Genomic DNA, 14,648 nt, shown 5'->3' with positions numbered 1-14,648 from the left:
CCAGTAGCCACATGGTTATTTAACAGATGGGTTGATTTCATAACATATTTTATTTAACCTGCATGATTTTTGACATATGACAGCTATATTTTAAATGCTTAATAGCCACAGGCTTCTAGTAGCCTCTATATTGGCAATGCAGCCTCGGTCGTATCAGTACCTCTGCCAGCTCACTATATTGGTTCTTATCTTCCTATGCTTTTCCTACTTTTTACATATCTGTGTTTTCAAATTTATTAATAATATGATACTAGTTTAATCAGTTTTCTCCCAAGGACTAAAGCTTATTTGGGCAATTTTACTCATGATGGTATCTCCTGAACATTGCTGCTAACTGTATCTGAGGTGTGGATAGATATATGAAGAGGTCAAAGAGGGATCTTTGAGGTTTTATCATAATTGGAATTTCGCTTCTCTTCGTTTTATTTGAATCAGAATCTGCATTTTAATAAGCCTGGTCCCTAAGTGATTTGTTTATGCACATTCAAGTGTGAATGTGCACCATCTGTACCATCAGTCTCTTTTCTCTGTGAGGCCATACATATCCTCTCATCTTAAAAAATGAACACCCACTCTAAAATTCTGGAGTTTCTCTGCTCCCTCCACCCCATTTAGAGCCAAGCTGCTTAAGGAGTTATGGATACCCTACTTCTACTCAGTCTTCTCTTTGCGTTAGCATCTCAGGTTTGACTCACCTCTTCCAGGGAAGGTGACCACTTCTGTATTGCCAGATCCTTTGACACTCTGATAAACTCATCTTTCTTCAGCTCTTGGCAGTATTCAAGACTACTGGCTACTCCTTTCTGAGAACAGCCTCCTTTCTTGGCTTTGTAAGACCACCTCTTTTCCCCACTTCCCTCCTGACCTGCTTGTATCTCCTTATTTTCCTTTACAACTCCAATTCATTTTGCTGGACTTTAAATACTGAAGTGAGGGGCTGGGGATGTGGCTCAAACAGTAACGTGCTCGCCTGGCATGCGCGGGGCGCTGGGTTCGATCCTCAGCACCACATAAAAATAAAATAAAGATGTTGTGTCCACCGAAACTGAAAAATAAATATTAAAAAATTATCTATCTCTCTCTCTCTCAAAAAAAAAAAAAGTACTGAAGTGAGGCTAGATATTCAACAAGACCCACCCTTGCTCAGCCTCCCTCATCGGTTCTCACAGTGTCAGGTACCATCGACTTGCTGCTGCTCATCTTCACACTCCATTTTCCTTTGTGATAAACCATTCGGGCTCTACATTGGATGTCTCATGGAATTCTCATGAGGAATTCCTCCACAACATGTTCCTCCCCAGATTTCCTCTGCAGTAAACAGAGCTCAGCTTTCTAAAAAATCTACTCCATTGCTGAATCTAGAGTTCTCCCTCTCCTTTATCCTCCTTCTGTGCTCAAAATATATCCCCATGCTATAGACTGAGTGTTTCCATCCCCTCAAAATACGAACATTGAAATCTAATCCACAAGGTAATATTATTCAAAGGTGGAGCCTTAGGGGGGGTGGTGATCAAATTATGGGCATAGAGCCCTTACAAATGGGATCAGTGCCTTTATGCAAGAGACCCAGGAAGGAACACATGCGCCTCTGTGAAACCACCTCAGAAATACTCTATTTCAGCTAAAACAAAAATCAAATTATTTTGTGTGTGGTCAATAAGACCTCCAAATGGATTGGCCCCTGATAACCTCCCACATGTTCATCTTCACTCTCGCTCCCTCTACTCCAGCAATCACAGAACCTACTAGATTCTCTTTTACTTTAGGTATTTGTGAAGGTGCTTCCCTCTACTCAGATCTTCACAAAATTATCTCTTATTTTCCCTCTGATCTCACATGACTGTCTTCTTGTCATCTCCAGGTTTTAGTTTAAATGTCACCCCTTTGATGCGGCTTCTCAGCTGTTCTTTATTCCAGTGCCCTTCTTGTTTCCTTCAAAGCACTTTGCATTTTTTACTTTTCCTTCATCTGTGTATGTGCATTATTGTCTGGAAGATCTGTGTGTATTCTATTTGCCTAGGACCATGGGCAAAGGTGGCAGAGAACAAATGTGTGTCGAGTGAATCTTGTAAGACTACTTTAGCATTCTTCCCATGACTTCGACATAACACTGCTGAACTTGCCTCATTATATTCCTGCTTCTCTTGATTGTATTAAAAGAAGTCACAACATTCAATTCAGTGGAAGGAACTGACAATGGAAAGAACAGACTCTCAGTGATATGATGAATCTAAATTTGGGCAAATACTACTAAAAATAAAGTAGAGAAATTCTTCTTCTTAACTGCTTTTAATAAGTTATTATTAAAAGCCATTCTCCCAACTTTACTCCCAAACTGAGGGTAGATAGTAAATGGTTATAAAAGTTTAGGCAGAGAGTGCAGTTGGGATTTAGGTCAAAGTAAATTTGAAACGTGTGTGACCGGGTTTTGTCCCTGGGTTCTGGGATTCCATAGCCTACATGTGACCCAAAGAGAAATTGTAAAGTGAATGTTTAGGGAATAATTAATTTTGATAAAGTGGTCCTCCAATGCTATGGAAAGTTGGAGTCAGAGAACCTCAGTCCTGGTTGAGAAATGAGAATGCTATGTAATTTTCCACATAATACTTAAAATTCCCTGAGTTCTCATTTATTTTCAAGGGAGAATGCATGACAACTGCCCATTGATCTTCTGAATCTCTGATTTAAATACACCCTTGCCTTAAACTCAGAAACATAAGAAAGTTTTACACAAATGTATTGGCAATTTTAAAGTGTTAAATGGAAATTTTAGGAAAATTCCTACTGAGATATATCATTTTGTGGAATTCTTAATACACGTTTGCCTCGTTCTTCCATGGCTTCTAATAACGCCCGTGAAGTGTACGCTGGCTGCACTTGAGCATGGGCACAGCAGCCTTGCCATTCGCTTATCCTGAAAGAGCCACCGTCTGCTCTTCCCCCCACATTGCTTTGTGCTTCTGCACCTGCCTGTTCTCTCAGAGCCTTGTAACTGAGAGGCAGGCGCTCGCCCAGGCGGATGCAGGGGCCTGCCAAGAGGAAGAGCAGGCTGCAGGCCAGAGCTAGTTCTTATATTTCTTTTTCCCTTGAGACCCTAAAGTGCATCTCTCTCAAAATTTAGACCAGGTTTCCCAGACTTGCCACTTTGTTTCTCATGGAAAATAGAAAACACTATTATACCCTAAAAACATATAGGGAACACTCTTATACCCTAAAGACATATCTCCTTTTCTTTGTCTTCTTGGTATCTAATGCTAATTTTTAATGTGGATACATGCTCCATACTCAGAAGCGAAGTAAAGAGGCATTTTGGAGCTATCAATGTGGGGAGATGGAAGTAGAAAATAAGGATTTTCCAGCTTCCCACCTGCCTGCTCATCTGCCTCTTGTTTTCTCTTACCAAGAAGCAGTAACCTGCTGCTCTTTGTCCTTGACAGTAGATCAGCACTGTAAAACACCGCCACCTTCAGTTAAAACTGGCAAGCGTGTGCCTGCGCAGCTAGAAAGCACACAGATGGAGCCTGCTCACAAGCTCGGTCTTGCTCCAGGCTTCTCAGCATGATGAGCCTTTTCACTGTTGCTAGATGTGTGTCTCTCTACATTTCCACCCAGAGAGGGAGAGAAAGAAAGAAAAGGAACCTGGTAAATGGGCCTGGAATGAACACAAAACACTCTTGAGGTTTTGCTAATGTCAAAGTGAAGGTCAGCATACTTTTTAGATGACACAACTCTGCAAGCTTGGACTTTCTTTAGACCCACCAATCGCTAGTTATGGAAACTGTACTTTTGAAGCCCAGTGGTTTAAAGTTGTCAAAATATTGAGTCTGACTTCATGATAGAATATCTTTTCTATCCAGAGTAATAGGGCTCAAGTTTTTCAGAAAGTTTTTGTAGAATGAAGAAATGGGTACAGAAAGGCCATAAAGTTACCTGAGCAGGTAGATCTTCACAATTCTGGACAGAGCTAGGAACCATAAATCATGAATCTGACATGTATAACAACAGCTGCTTGATATCAGTAACCACTTAAAGACAGGAAATTTAGAACCCAAATCATTGAATTCTTTCCCACAGTATTTGAACATTGAAATGTGAATAAATCAGACTGTATTTTATATCATTATTACTAGTAAAAATAATAATAATAATAAAGACCTCTGAACTTTCCCTCCAGCCTTGGTATACTTTCAATAAAGGGTCTGTGGCTTCATTTAAAGGGATGAGAAAGCAACCCCATGGAAACATTCTAGAAACATGTATTCTTCTCACATTCACTCTTCCCAACATAATGTCCAGATATCCTCTACCAGTCCAGAATTAACTCAACCTGTTCTTGGATCAGGTTACACTGTAATCTCTAAAGACTATAGAATAGAAAAGCATCCAGCAGGAGTGCTCACTTGGATGCCAGACATTTCTTCCTATTGACATGAGGTGCTATAAGCAATTGCTTCTTACAGAATTTGTCATCATTTCTTACAGAACCTGGGGTGCTTGCAATCAAGTGGGTCCATATAGATTTCAGTTTACATAGAATGAAGGAAACCCATGACTCTCACAATGACACCTCTAATATTTTCTAATGTTATTAGAACATTATTTTCTAATGTTCCTCCTTTTGGTGTAAAAATGAAAGGATTAATTAATTAATGCTGGAGGAGAGGGTAAGTCCTTGAGGCAGCCTAGGTTTTTAGGCTGTAGATGTGTATTGTTATGTCTACTTTAAAGCTATTAAAGCTAATGCTGACCACTTGCTTGCTCACTGAAAATAGATCCATTTAATAAAAAACAGCAGGGGAACACTATTTTACCCTAAAACATAACCTTTTTCTTCCTCTCCCTCATGTATTGAGCTAATTTTCCAATATGGCCACATAACTCCATATTTGGCAATAAAATAAATAGTCATTTTAGGAGCCAGTGTTGATGTTTAATCTTAAAATTTGGATCTACCATTGGAGCAGCAAAACTGTACATTATCTTCTTAAGAAAATACTAATTTATCAGGCCCAACAACCAAAGAGTTGTTCTGTGTCAGCAATCAGCTTAGCCTCATAATTATGAATTTGTGAAGATCTGGTAAAATACATGAATCCAGAAGAATTATAGTGTTTCATAGTGACTCATTCAGAATAAAGAGCCCTGTTATTTATAGACATTCCATACAGACATAAAATTTAGGGGTATATCATAGCTAGCCTCTTCATTTTACAGATGAGGAAACTGAGACTAAGAACTTAGCACAGGAAATAGATGAAAGTACTTCAATATTGAGCACATCTTGTAAATGTCTAAATATCTTCAAGGGCACACTAACACTACCTTGGAACTATTCAGCACAGTGTGCCCATAATGTGTCAAGGCTGATGTCATCACAGAACTCATATTTATTTGCTATATGTTGCATCTTTGATCTGGCATATTCCTTTTTTTCTCCCTTCATTTTCTTTCTGCCCTCCCTCCTATCTTCATTTATTTTTTAGAAAGAATTAGCCATTGAGCACACCAATATCTTAAAGGTACTGTGCTAGACAAAGGGCTAGTCATAAACACAAGTAGGTTCTTGAGCAACCTTTGCCCTTGAGGGACTCTCAAGAGAGAGGTGAGACTGATGCATGAGTAAACAGGTGCATCACCTTGAGAAATACCCAACTGTGAGTATGTACAGGTGTTATCAGCACTGAGAAGCAAGGAGCAGTGACTCCCTGCAAAAAATCAGAGGAAGTGCATCAGTGGGATAACACCTGATGGCATCTTGTGTGCTGATCTCAAGTCCCAGCCAGAGAAGACTGCAAGAGAGAATGAGCCCAAGGACAGAAGCAGTGAAGGAGGAACATAATATATCCAAAAATAGGTGAATTTAGCAATGGAGAAGCAGGGGAAACTAGTATTTTGTGAATTATGAGTGCTGAGATCAAAAGGTAAATTAGTGAATAGAAGAAGTACTACATATCATGCTGAAGAATTTAGATATTAATCCAAAAGCCAGGGTTTCCCAAACAACTCAATTCCACAACATGTGTTATATCCAAGGTCTATCTCTGCTATTTTTGCTTTACCTGAAAACCACTTATACTGTTATCTATTTGCTTTTCTAAAACACTGATTTAAATTTTTTACTTAAAAAAATTTTTTTTTAGATATACATGACAGTAGAGTATATTTTGACATACATACACGGGCGGGGTATAATTTATTCTAATTAGTATCCAATTTTTATGTAAAACTCAGCTTTTAAACATTTGTTTTTAAAAAAAACTTTGTCATTACTGTAAACAGATGTTTACACGTAAACCAGTGTTACTTGCAGTCAATTCAAGATCCTCATTAAAGTCAACATGATGAATATAAAACATTCCTATTAATTCTTTGTTTATGAAAGCCTCTCAGTCTGAGGTGTGCGATCTCATTTTCTAAAGGGAGATTTTAGGTTTTTAGAGAAATTAAATTTCTTTTAGAACTAAACTGAGAATCCTTAAAAGAATTAGAAGAAAAAGGATTGAAAGGAGGACAGCACTCTTATCCTGTAAGCCAGGGGTATTTAGCAAGGTTGCTGTGTACCATCTTAGACACTGAAGGGAAATTCATCCCACATGTGGAGAAGTACTGTTTTAGGAAGAACAGGCCACCTGAGGTGTGTTTTGTTGTTGTTTTGCTGTTTTTGAGTGACAAAAACAAACCTATCTGAATCAGGAATACCTCAGGTCTGGAAAGGCAGACAAATGGAAGCAGAGAAAACATTGTGGAGGCTGTGGGCAAGGGTCCCACTCTGGCCCACTCAGGGCAGTGAGAATGAAGAGGGTCCAGGTTTAAGAAGGATTTAGAATAAAGCCAAAAGATAGTTCCTGAGGGATGTGGGGCAGGGGTCATGGAAACAGAATCATCAACAATGCCTTGGAGATGGATTGCTTGAGAGACTGCATAAATGGTCTTGGGATTATCCAGGCCAGGATCAAGAGGAATATGTTTGGGGAGAGAAAGGCGTGTGTATGTGTGTGTGTGTGTGTGTGTGTGTGTGTGTGTGTGTGTGTGTGTGGAAAGGAGACAAGGGTGCAGATAGATAAGACCCCAGGTTGAAACCTGCTGCCTGTTACAGATTCTCACATATCTCAAGCATGCATTAATCCTGGCTAAAAAAAGGGGGGGGGGGCGGAAGAAAAGAAAAAGTGGATGTAAGGGGTTAGCAAGCAACTCCAAAAGTTGAACTAAGAGTCATTTCAAATGTCAGCCAGAGAGAAAAGATGTTTTGGCCTATAAATCAGCATCAAATACACACATTCATTTACTTATTTTTGAAAACTTGTGATATAATCAGGTAGATAGGTCTAAGGCATATTAAGCATGTTTACTTTTATAAGATGTTAAAAAAAATGAACCCATCCAACCAAAAAGTCTTAGAAACCTACTTAGGTAAAGCAGTTTTCTGGGTGCTTGGAGAGAGAGAGAGATAAATTAGACACAGATCCTCTTTTCATGGAGCTTGTAAAGATCTAAGATAGATAAAGTGTTCAGGGATTTATATTTTGTTTGCACGTAAAGAATTTCTTCATGATATCCAGAAAGTATATTTAGCCCCAGAAATTTTCCCAGTGACCATAGTTATTCTGAACTTTGTTTCCGTAGATGATAAGAAACAGCATTGGAGTGGAACAACAGTAAAGTGAAATTTTGGGTAGATCTAAGATTTGGAAGTGAAAATCTTAGCAGTCATTAATGGCCCTTTTTCTTTTGTTGTATTTAAAGTGCCTATTTGTCTAGTTTAGGAGAAATAAACTAATTGAATGTTATCTTTTGCATATAGCATAGCATTGCCTTTTCTTCTCATCCAAGTATATGATATAGCAATATATTAGAGCATTCTCATGAAAACCCATGAAATAATCCATTTTTTAGGACTGGAACTTTTTCTTGGCAGTCAAGATATAGATTAGAAAGCACAGATTTCACCCTGAGCCTAAAAAAGATTCATAAGTTTGAATAAGGGGAAGGACAACAAGCCTCAATGTTGATGCTTCTTCTTTAGTTTCTAGACCCTTCTGTGGAAAGAAGTGTTTTCATAAGACTCAGACAGAATTCATTTCCATAGAGCGTTCTTAATGGCTCCTGTCAGAACAAAACAGCTGGGAAACATATGGTATCCATTTCCCTGTATCACTTGGAAAAAATTTCACATGTAAATAAAGCCAACATAAAAGAGTAGCCCTTTGAACCCATGACCTGTTATAATATATAAATATATCAGTACAATGCACTCGTTGTATTGACCCACTAAGACAAGTACTTTAAATTTTTTAATACATTCTGAGATGCACATTTTTTAGAAGTTCCAAGGAAATTAAGGCAAATATTATCAAATACTATACCATAATAAGTATGTATCTCATAAATGTCTATGGATATTTATTTTTCCCAATAAAACATTTTTAGAAAGCTAATGAATAAAATCAAAGGCATATTTACACCTTATAAACTCTGTGTCCACTATCTGCTGTTTTATATAAGTAACCATGTGTTGTCAAGGAAGAGAGAAAGGCTTGGCAAAAATTTCTGGCAGACGTTAATTTTTCATAGCTTCACATTTTTTAGAGAGAAAAGGATATATAAATGACAGAAAACCTTTAAATTTATAAGGGACCAACTGGAATTAGTCTTTGCCTTTGCATATTTACATTTCATAAATAACTTTAGAAAATCTAGCTCTTATTGGTGATTATCACTCCTCTGAGTTTATTAACAGGACTTTTGTCCCCTGTGAAATTAAACTGTGAATCCCTCAGAAGGATGCACTTTTGTGCATTTTAAAAGATTTAATGTGTTGTGCAAAGTGAGATTCAAATTCACATACTTGCATTTGTTAATTGTCTGCTCTGGGGCAGGCACTGTGTATGACTAAGAACTGGAGCCAAGAAAGGAGAAGAGAAGCAGCAGTCTGAGGCCATCTTGATACCTTCCTTCCCTTCTGCAAATTCTGTTACATGTTACTTATTGGAGAGAGACCAGCCCTTCTTCACAGCTGGTAGTATTTTCTTCTTAAGTTCTACAATGCCCGAGCCAAAAAGGCCCCAGGTGTGGACCACATAGTGAAGACCCTCTGAAATTGCACTCCATATTGTGGTCCATTTGGGGAATGGAACTTGCAATTATATAGCATTCAGATTCAAAACACTCTTTCTCATATCTTTGCCTGGTTCCAGAACTTCTCTGAATCCTTTTGGAACACATTCTGGCAGAAAGAAGAATGATTAGTAACCTAAATTTAGGGAACTTCAATAATGAACGCATTCACCCCAAGAATCAGGACTAGCCAGGGCTCATTGCAGTTGTTACTAGAGCTAAGCACACATACCTGTTTCAGGTTCTTTCATTATTTTTTGTGCTTTTAGCAAAGGACACACATGTATGCTTGCTTTAGGGTTAAACCCTTCCCACCTGTTGTCATTCCAAAGAAAAGAGATACATGAGAGGTTTCTAACTGGGCATGTCCTGAAATCTCATCTCTTTGATGGAGAATGCTGTAAACTAAGTGGCAGGAGAAACTTATCAATAGAAACCTATCAATGAGTGTCCTGTAAGCTTCTAAGGGTGCTATGCCTGTCATCTACCAGAGATGAAGCAACACCATCGTGGCTGAGGATACTGTTGCTGCTTCATCTGCCTGCCCCATGAGGAGGTGCTGAGTGATCTTGCAAATGGTAGTGGTTCTTATCTTTCACCTCTAAATGTATCTCTTCCATTTCCTATTCCATCTCAACCAGACATTTAGTTAAATGTAAACCAACAGAAAATCTTCATTTAACTTTGCATAGGAAAAAGGTAGTCTTCCTACCCCATCTTCCCTTTACAACTTACTCTTCCTTTTGTTCATGTTCAGCTTTCCTAATAATGGAGGGCAGTGTTAAATCTTGAAGAGCATGCTCTGTTGTGAGGTGTTAGTGTATTGCTGTGTCAAATGCCAGAAAGCACCATGAGATGCCCTTGCATGATAGGGGACTTAGGATGCTTAGCTTAGGGAGTGAGGTTAATTCAACCATGGTTTATGTCCCATGGTCCATTCAACTCCTGACCACTTCATTCCTTTCTGTTCTTTCCTAACCACCTAATAGAAAACTAATGAGTCACCCAGCCAGTAAATCACATTTGAGTTTGTGCAATGTTAAGTAATTTACCCTTTCTTTATATGGGACTTCTTAAATGTTAGAGAGGAGTGTGTGTGTGCATGTATCCCTTTTTCCTCCCTAACTTCATTTGAAAGTTCATTTAACACAGAGGATCCCATCTTCTAATTCTGTTGGTCAACATGTGTCATCTTTCACTATTTTCAATGGTAAGTATAAATTATTCTTTTTAAAGACATATGTCCTCTTAAAGTCATCTCCTTAACACAGGAGCTTAATGAAGAGCATAACTTGAGTGGACCACATCTGCCTGCATGGTAAGATGTGTGCAGCATTCCAATGTAATAGTCTTCTCTTTTAATTTTTTTTTTCAAAACAGTTTCTAGCTCTAGCTGGAACTGTGGAGTCTCAACTCTTATTACAAACGCACAAAAGCCCACAGGAATTGCTGAGGTATACAGTAAATTCCGTCCAGTGAAGCGAGTTTCCCCACTCAAACATCAGCCAGAGACGCTAGAAAACAATGAAAGTGATGACCAAAAGAACCATAAAGTGGAGTACCCCAAAGTGGGTGAGTCTGACCAGGGCCCCCAGCCTGAGGAGCTCGGCCCTGAAGATGGAGTGGGAGGCTTGCCCAGTAAGAGCTCCGAGTCCAGCACTGCACTGGGCGAACTGGAACATTACGACCTCGACATGGATGAGATTCTGGATGTGCCTTACATTAAATCCAGTCAACAGCTTGCCTCTTTTACCAAGGTGACTTCAGAAAAAAGAATTTTGGGTTTATGCACAACCATCAATGGCCTTTCTGGCAAAGCCTCCTCTACAGGAAGCACTGAGAACTCACCATCCAGTATGACCCCATTCTGTGTTCTTTCTCCTGTGAAAAGCCCTCACTTGAGAAAAGCATCAACTGTCCTCCGCGACCAGCACAAGCTCTCCACTGAAGAGTCTGAGAGCTCACCTCCTCTGGTTACATGTGGCTCTGCATATGAGCCAGAAAGCCAGAATAAAGACTTCTTAAACAAGGCCTTTAGTGACCTGCATAGCCGAAAGATTGAGAAGACAATGCCGGACTGTCAGCTCCGGGGCTTCCACCTGCAATCTGCAGCAACAGAATCCAAACTGGAAGAGCCGGTCAAGGTCATGAGCTGGACCAGCTCCCAAGGCCCAGAAGAAAGGAATGAGTATCTGAAAAAAGTAAAAAGCATCTTGAACATCGTGAAAGAAGGACAAATATCTCTCCTGGTAAGTATCTCTCCTTGGTATACACATTAGTAATCTAGAGAGCTGTTATCAGCTCCATTCTTAACAATGATGTTATGTGCATTTTGCATCTTGTTTAATGTTTTCTTGTGGCTTTGGTTGGTGAGTGACCTCTTGAGTTTTAAAATAAAAAGTTAGGAGGTTAATACAGGGAAAACAAATGGATATTGAAGGAGTGTTATTTTGCGCTAACTTTTAAAAATTCAACTCGAATAAAGAGATTTAACCTAAAACAAAGAGAGCCCAGCACTTTTTTTCACTTGAATCTTGAAGTCTTTCTTTTTGCTTTTCAAATGGTTCCCAATGCTCTCGCTCAGTTATTTGTAGGGATGTCAGTTCCTTGCCGATGACAGGCCTGCCAAATATGTGAACAGAGACTTTTCTGTTTTATCCTGATCATTATTCGGGAGAGTTGGGCCAGGATGTTTGCAAAGTATTTGCAGATAGAAGCTTACCCTAGAGCTTGATTGCCCTCTGACCCACATGTAGTTTTTACTTAGTTCCAGCTCTGCATGTCTAGGGAGCTTGAAGGAGTGTTTCCAAAGACTCAAGACACAGAGTAACGCGATGTAAGAAAAGTCTGTTCTGCTTCAGCTCAGAGCTCAACTCAAATAGCACTCCATCTGCCTGCATTGTTCTTTTCTGGCTTCCAGGCATGGATCAAACAGTAGCAAGCCTGGGCTCCTACTACAATGCTGATTAAAGCCTCATTCAAGAAAATCACTGCTTCTTGGTCATGTATTTCTACTTAGTGTTGAAGCCATATGTAGATAAAATATAACGTGCTTGGTCTATTATCACAAACATTGTTGCCATAGACAATATAATTGGATAGTTTAATCAAATAAAGTGGTAATTTTTTTTTCTCCTGAAAATATATTTTCCATTTCTCCTGGTTCCTTCCTCTTATTCTCGTTGGTTTATTCCCTTCCTTTGATCTTACCATGTTTTCATATTTCCCAATTGCGAACACCACTTAGTTCCCCAACAATCTCTATATCAACCGTCACATATTCAGGGAACTCAGTTTCACTAAAGGTGAGAAAACGAAAGTCTAAGTACCCTCCAAATGCCCCCAGGAGCAATAAGGAGATGACAGTATCTGGAGGTGCCCACTAAACACTAGTAGCTGCAGACATCGTGTAGTTTGTAGTCAAAACCAGTTCTCCACAATTCAGACGGGTAGAAACCAGTAGTCTCTTCATTCATTCAGTGGATCTACAGTGGGGAATAAAACAGCCCCAGCCTCAAGGACTTAGCAGTCAAGAGGGGAAGACATGTAGGGGCCCTCCCAGTTATCATGTCACTGCATTTTAGAAAGCCAAATTGAAGCCTCCACAGCCCACTGGCCCTAGCCCTGTTGTCATGTCTCACGTGAAGACCAGTCTCTTGAGAATTCACATTCTGAGGCATGTTATCACAAGGAGTAATGGCAAGGAACACTGACTTTCTCATCCCTACATTGCCATTAGGGCTTCATTAAGCTTATTTCTTGTTCCCAGAGCCCAGAGCAAAACCTCCACAGACTCTTATTCTGATGTGTTGACTTGTTTTCTAATCCTACTGTTTGTACAGCCACATCTAGCTGCAGACAATCTAGACAAAATCCATGATGAAAATGGAAACAACCTGTTACACATCGCTGCATCGCAGGGACACGCAGAATGTCTCCAGCACCTCACTTCTTTGATGGGGGAAGATTGCCTCAATGAGCGGAATACCGAGAAATTGACACCAGCAGGCCTGGCCATCAAGGTGACTGGTTGGGGGCTTGGCTCTCCTCAGCTAAAGTCAGTTTTCTATGTTTTCAAATTCCTTGAAGCTAAAGTATTAGACGGGAGGGAAAGAAGAGTGATTTATCAAGCAAACAGTAATGAACACATCACATGTCAGAGATTACCCATCTCTATCACTAGCTGCTTTGAGATTTTGAGACTGCGTTCCAATTTGTTGTCCAATAAGGTTAAGCTTCAAATCAGACAATAGAGAGGAAAATGATCCATTGCAGTGCTAAGGACTTGTGTAATTCATGGTGACTGCAATTTAAATTCTTCACCATACCTGGCTCTATCAGACACTGTGTCATTTTTTCCTAACGTGAGAATAATGAGCAAGACAAATGAGGAAAAGGTGTGTTTTCAGGGATGATAGCACTCGGGAGTATTCAGATAATAAAATCGACTTTTAATGGATCAGATCTGAAGTTTAAATGTCTTCAGGTATCAAAAGTTGTTTTGAATATCAGTGTGGGTTTTGCATTTAGTTTTTGCATAGCACAATATACTGTCAAAAACTACACAAGTTAATGCCAACTAGGATGGAGTTACAACTTACAAACATGGACTTTTATAGTACTGCAGTGAGTGCTCTGTAAAATATAACAGATCATGAGAAGGTTAGCTATTAAACTACAGTTACTTTTAAGATCTTTGGCAAATAAATGTAGAATTCAGTCACATTTATTAAAAAGCCAGAAGTGAAGTTCAAGGAAATATAATACATCTTGCACTTCTGCATATGTACTTTGCTTTCATAATAGTTGTGTCTTCTAAAAGTCAAATAATCATAATTTTTACAAATGGAATTATATTGATGTTGACTAGGGGAACTTGCTAGTTAAAGTAATCTACTTGTGAATTCACTATGAAACATGTTACATTTGAACAACAAACAATTGTTGTCCTACCTCTGATATATCTTTTATACAAATTTTGAATTTTTGTATCTTTAACTTGTTTATCATTCAGTAAAGTTTTATATATTTGCAAATGTGTTCAATTTTATTTATTTTTGCTCAGGGGTGAATAATGACTTCAAAAACAGTATAAAAATAATTTTAATAAAATAAGAAATCTATAACCATAGTGGGTATAATTTTCCTTTGGCTGTGAACAATGCTATGTCAACTCAAGCACTCAACTACAACAGCCACCATAAAGAGATGAAAATTAAATGTGAAGTCAGGGTTTGTCTAGTTGAGTTTATCAGAATGTACTCCATCTATCTAGTACTTAGTTAGACACTGGAGATACATATCTAAATAAGGCATACTCTTGTTCTTATAGAGCTGGCAACCTGGTAGATAAGACAGGTGTGTCATCAGTAACACCAGTACAAGTTGGCAAATTTGAAATCTAGTCCTGTGACAAAGTTCTGTAAGAAAACAGGGGTTACATGTGATCATCAATGGGCATGTGTCAATGACAAAATATTTTTGGAATCCCAGTGAATGTTGACATTTGCCTTGCTGCTTTATTGTTTATTAAA

General features: G+C 38.9%; 1 protein-coding gene across 3 annotated transcripts in view; it reads left to right on the top strand.

The window, feature by feature from the left end:
- Positions 1–14,648, top strand: part of Sncaip (synuclein alpha interacting protein) — a 146,587-nt gene that overhangs the window by 95,936 nt on the left and 36,003 nt on the right. For all 3 annotated transcript variants that reach the window (XM_078048397.1, XM_078048398.1, XM_078048394.1), the window contains exons 4-5: positions 10,495–11,363; positions 12,957–13,136. In XM_078048397.1, coding sequence (XP_077904523.1) covers positions 10,495–11,363; positions 12,957–13,136 — 1,049 coding nt within the window. The remainder of the gene's footprint in view (positions 1–10,494; positions 11,364–12,956; positions 13,137–14,648) is intronic.

Source organism: Ictidomys tridecemlineatus, chromosome 1 (genome assembly GCF_052094955.1).
Source record: "Ictidomys tridecemlineatus isolate mIctTri1 chromosome 1, mIctTri1.hap1, whole genome shotgun sequence".
NCBI lineage: Eukaryota > Metazoa > Chordata > Mammalia > Rodentia > Sciuridae > Ictidomys > Ictidomys tridecemlineatus.
The sequence above is the reverse complement of the archived record's forward strand: the minus strand, read 5'-3'. Positions and strand labels throughout refer to the sequence as shown.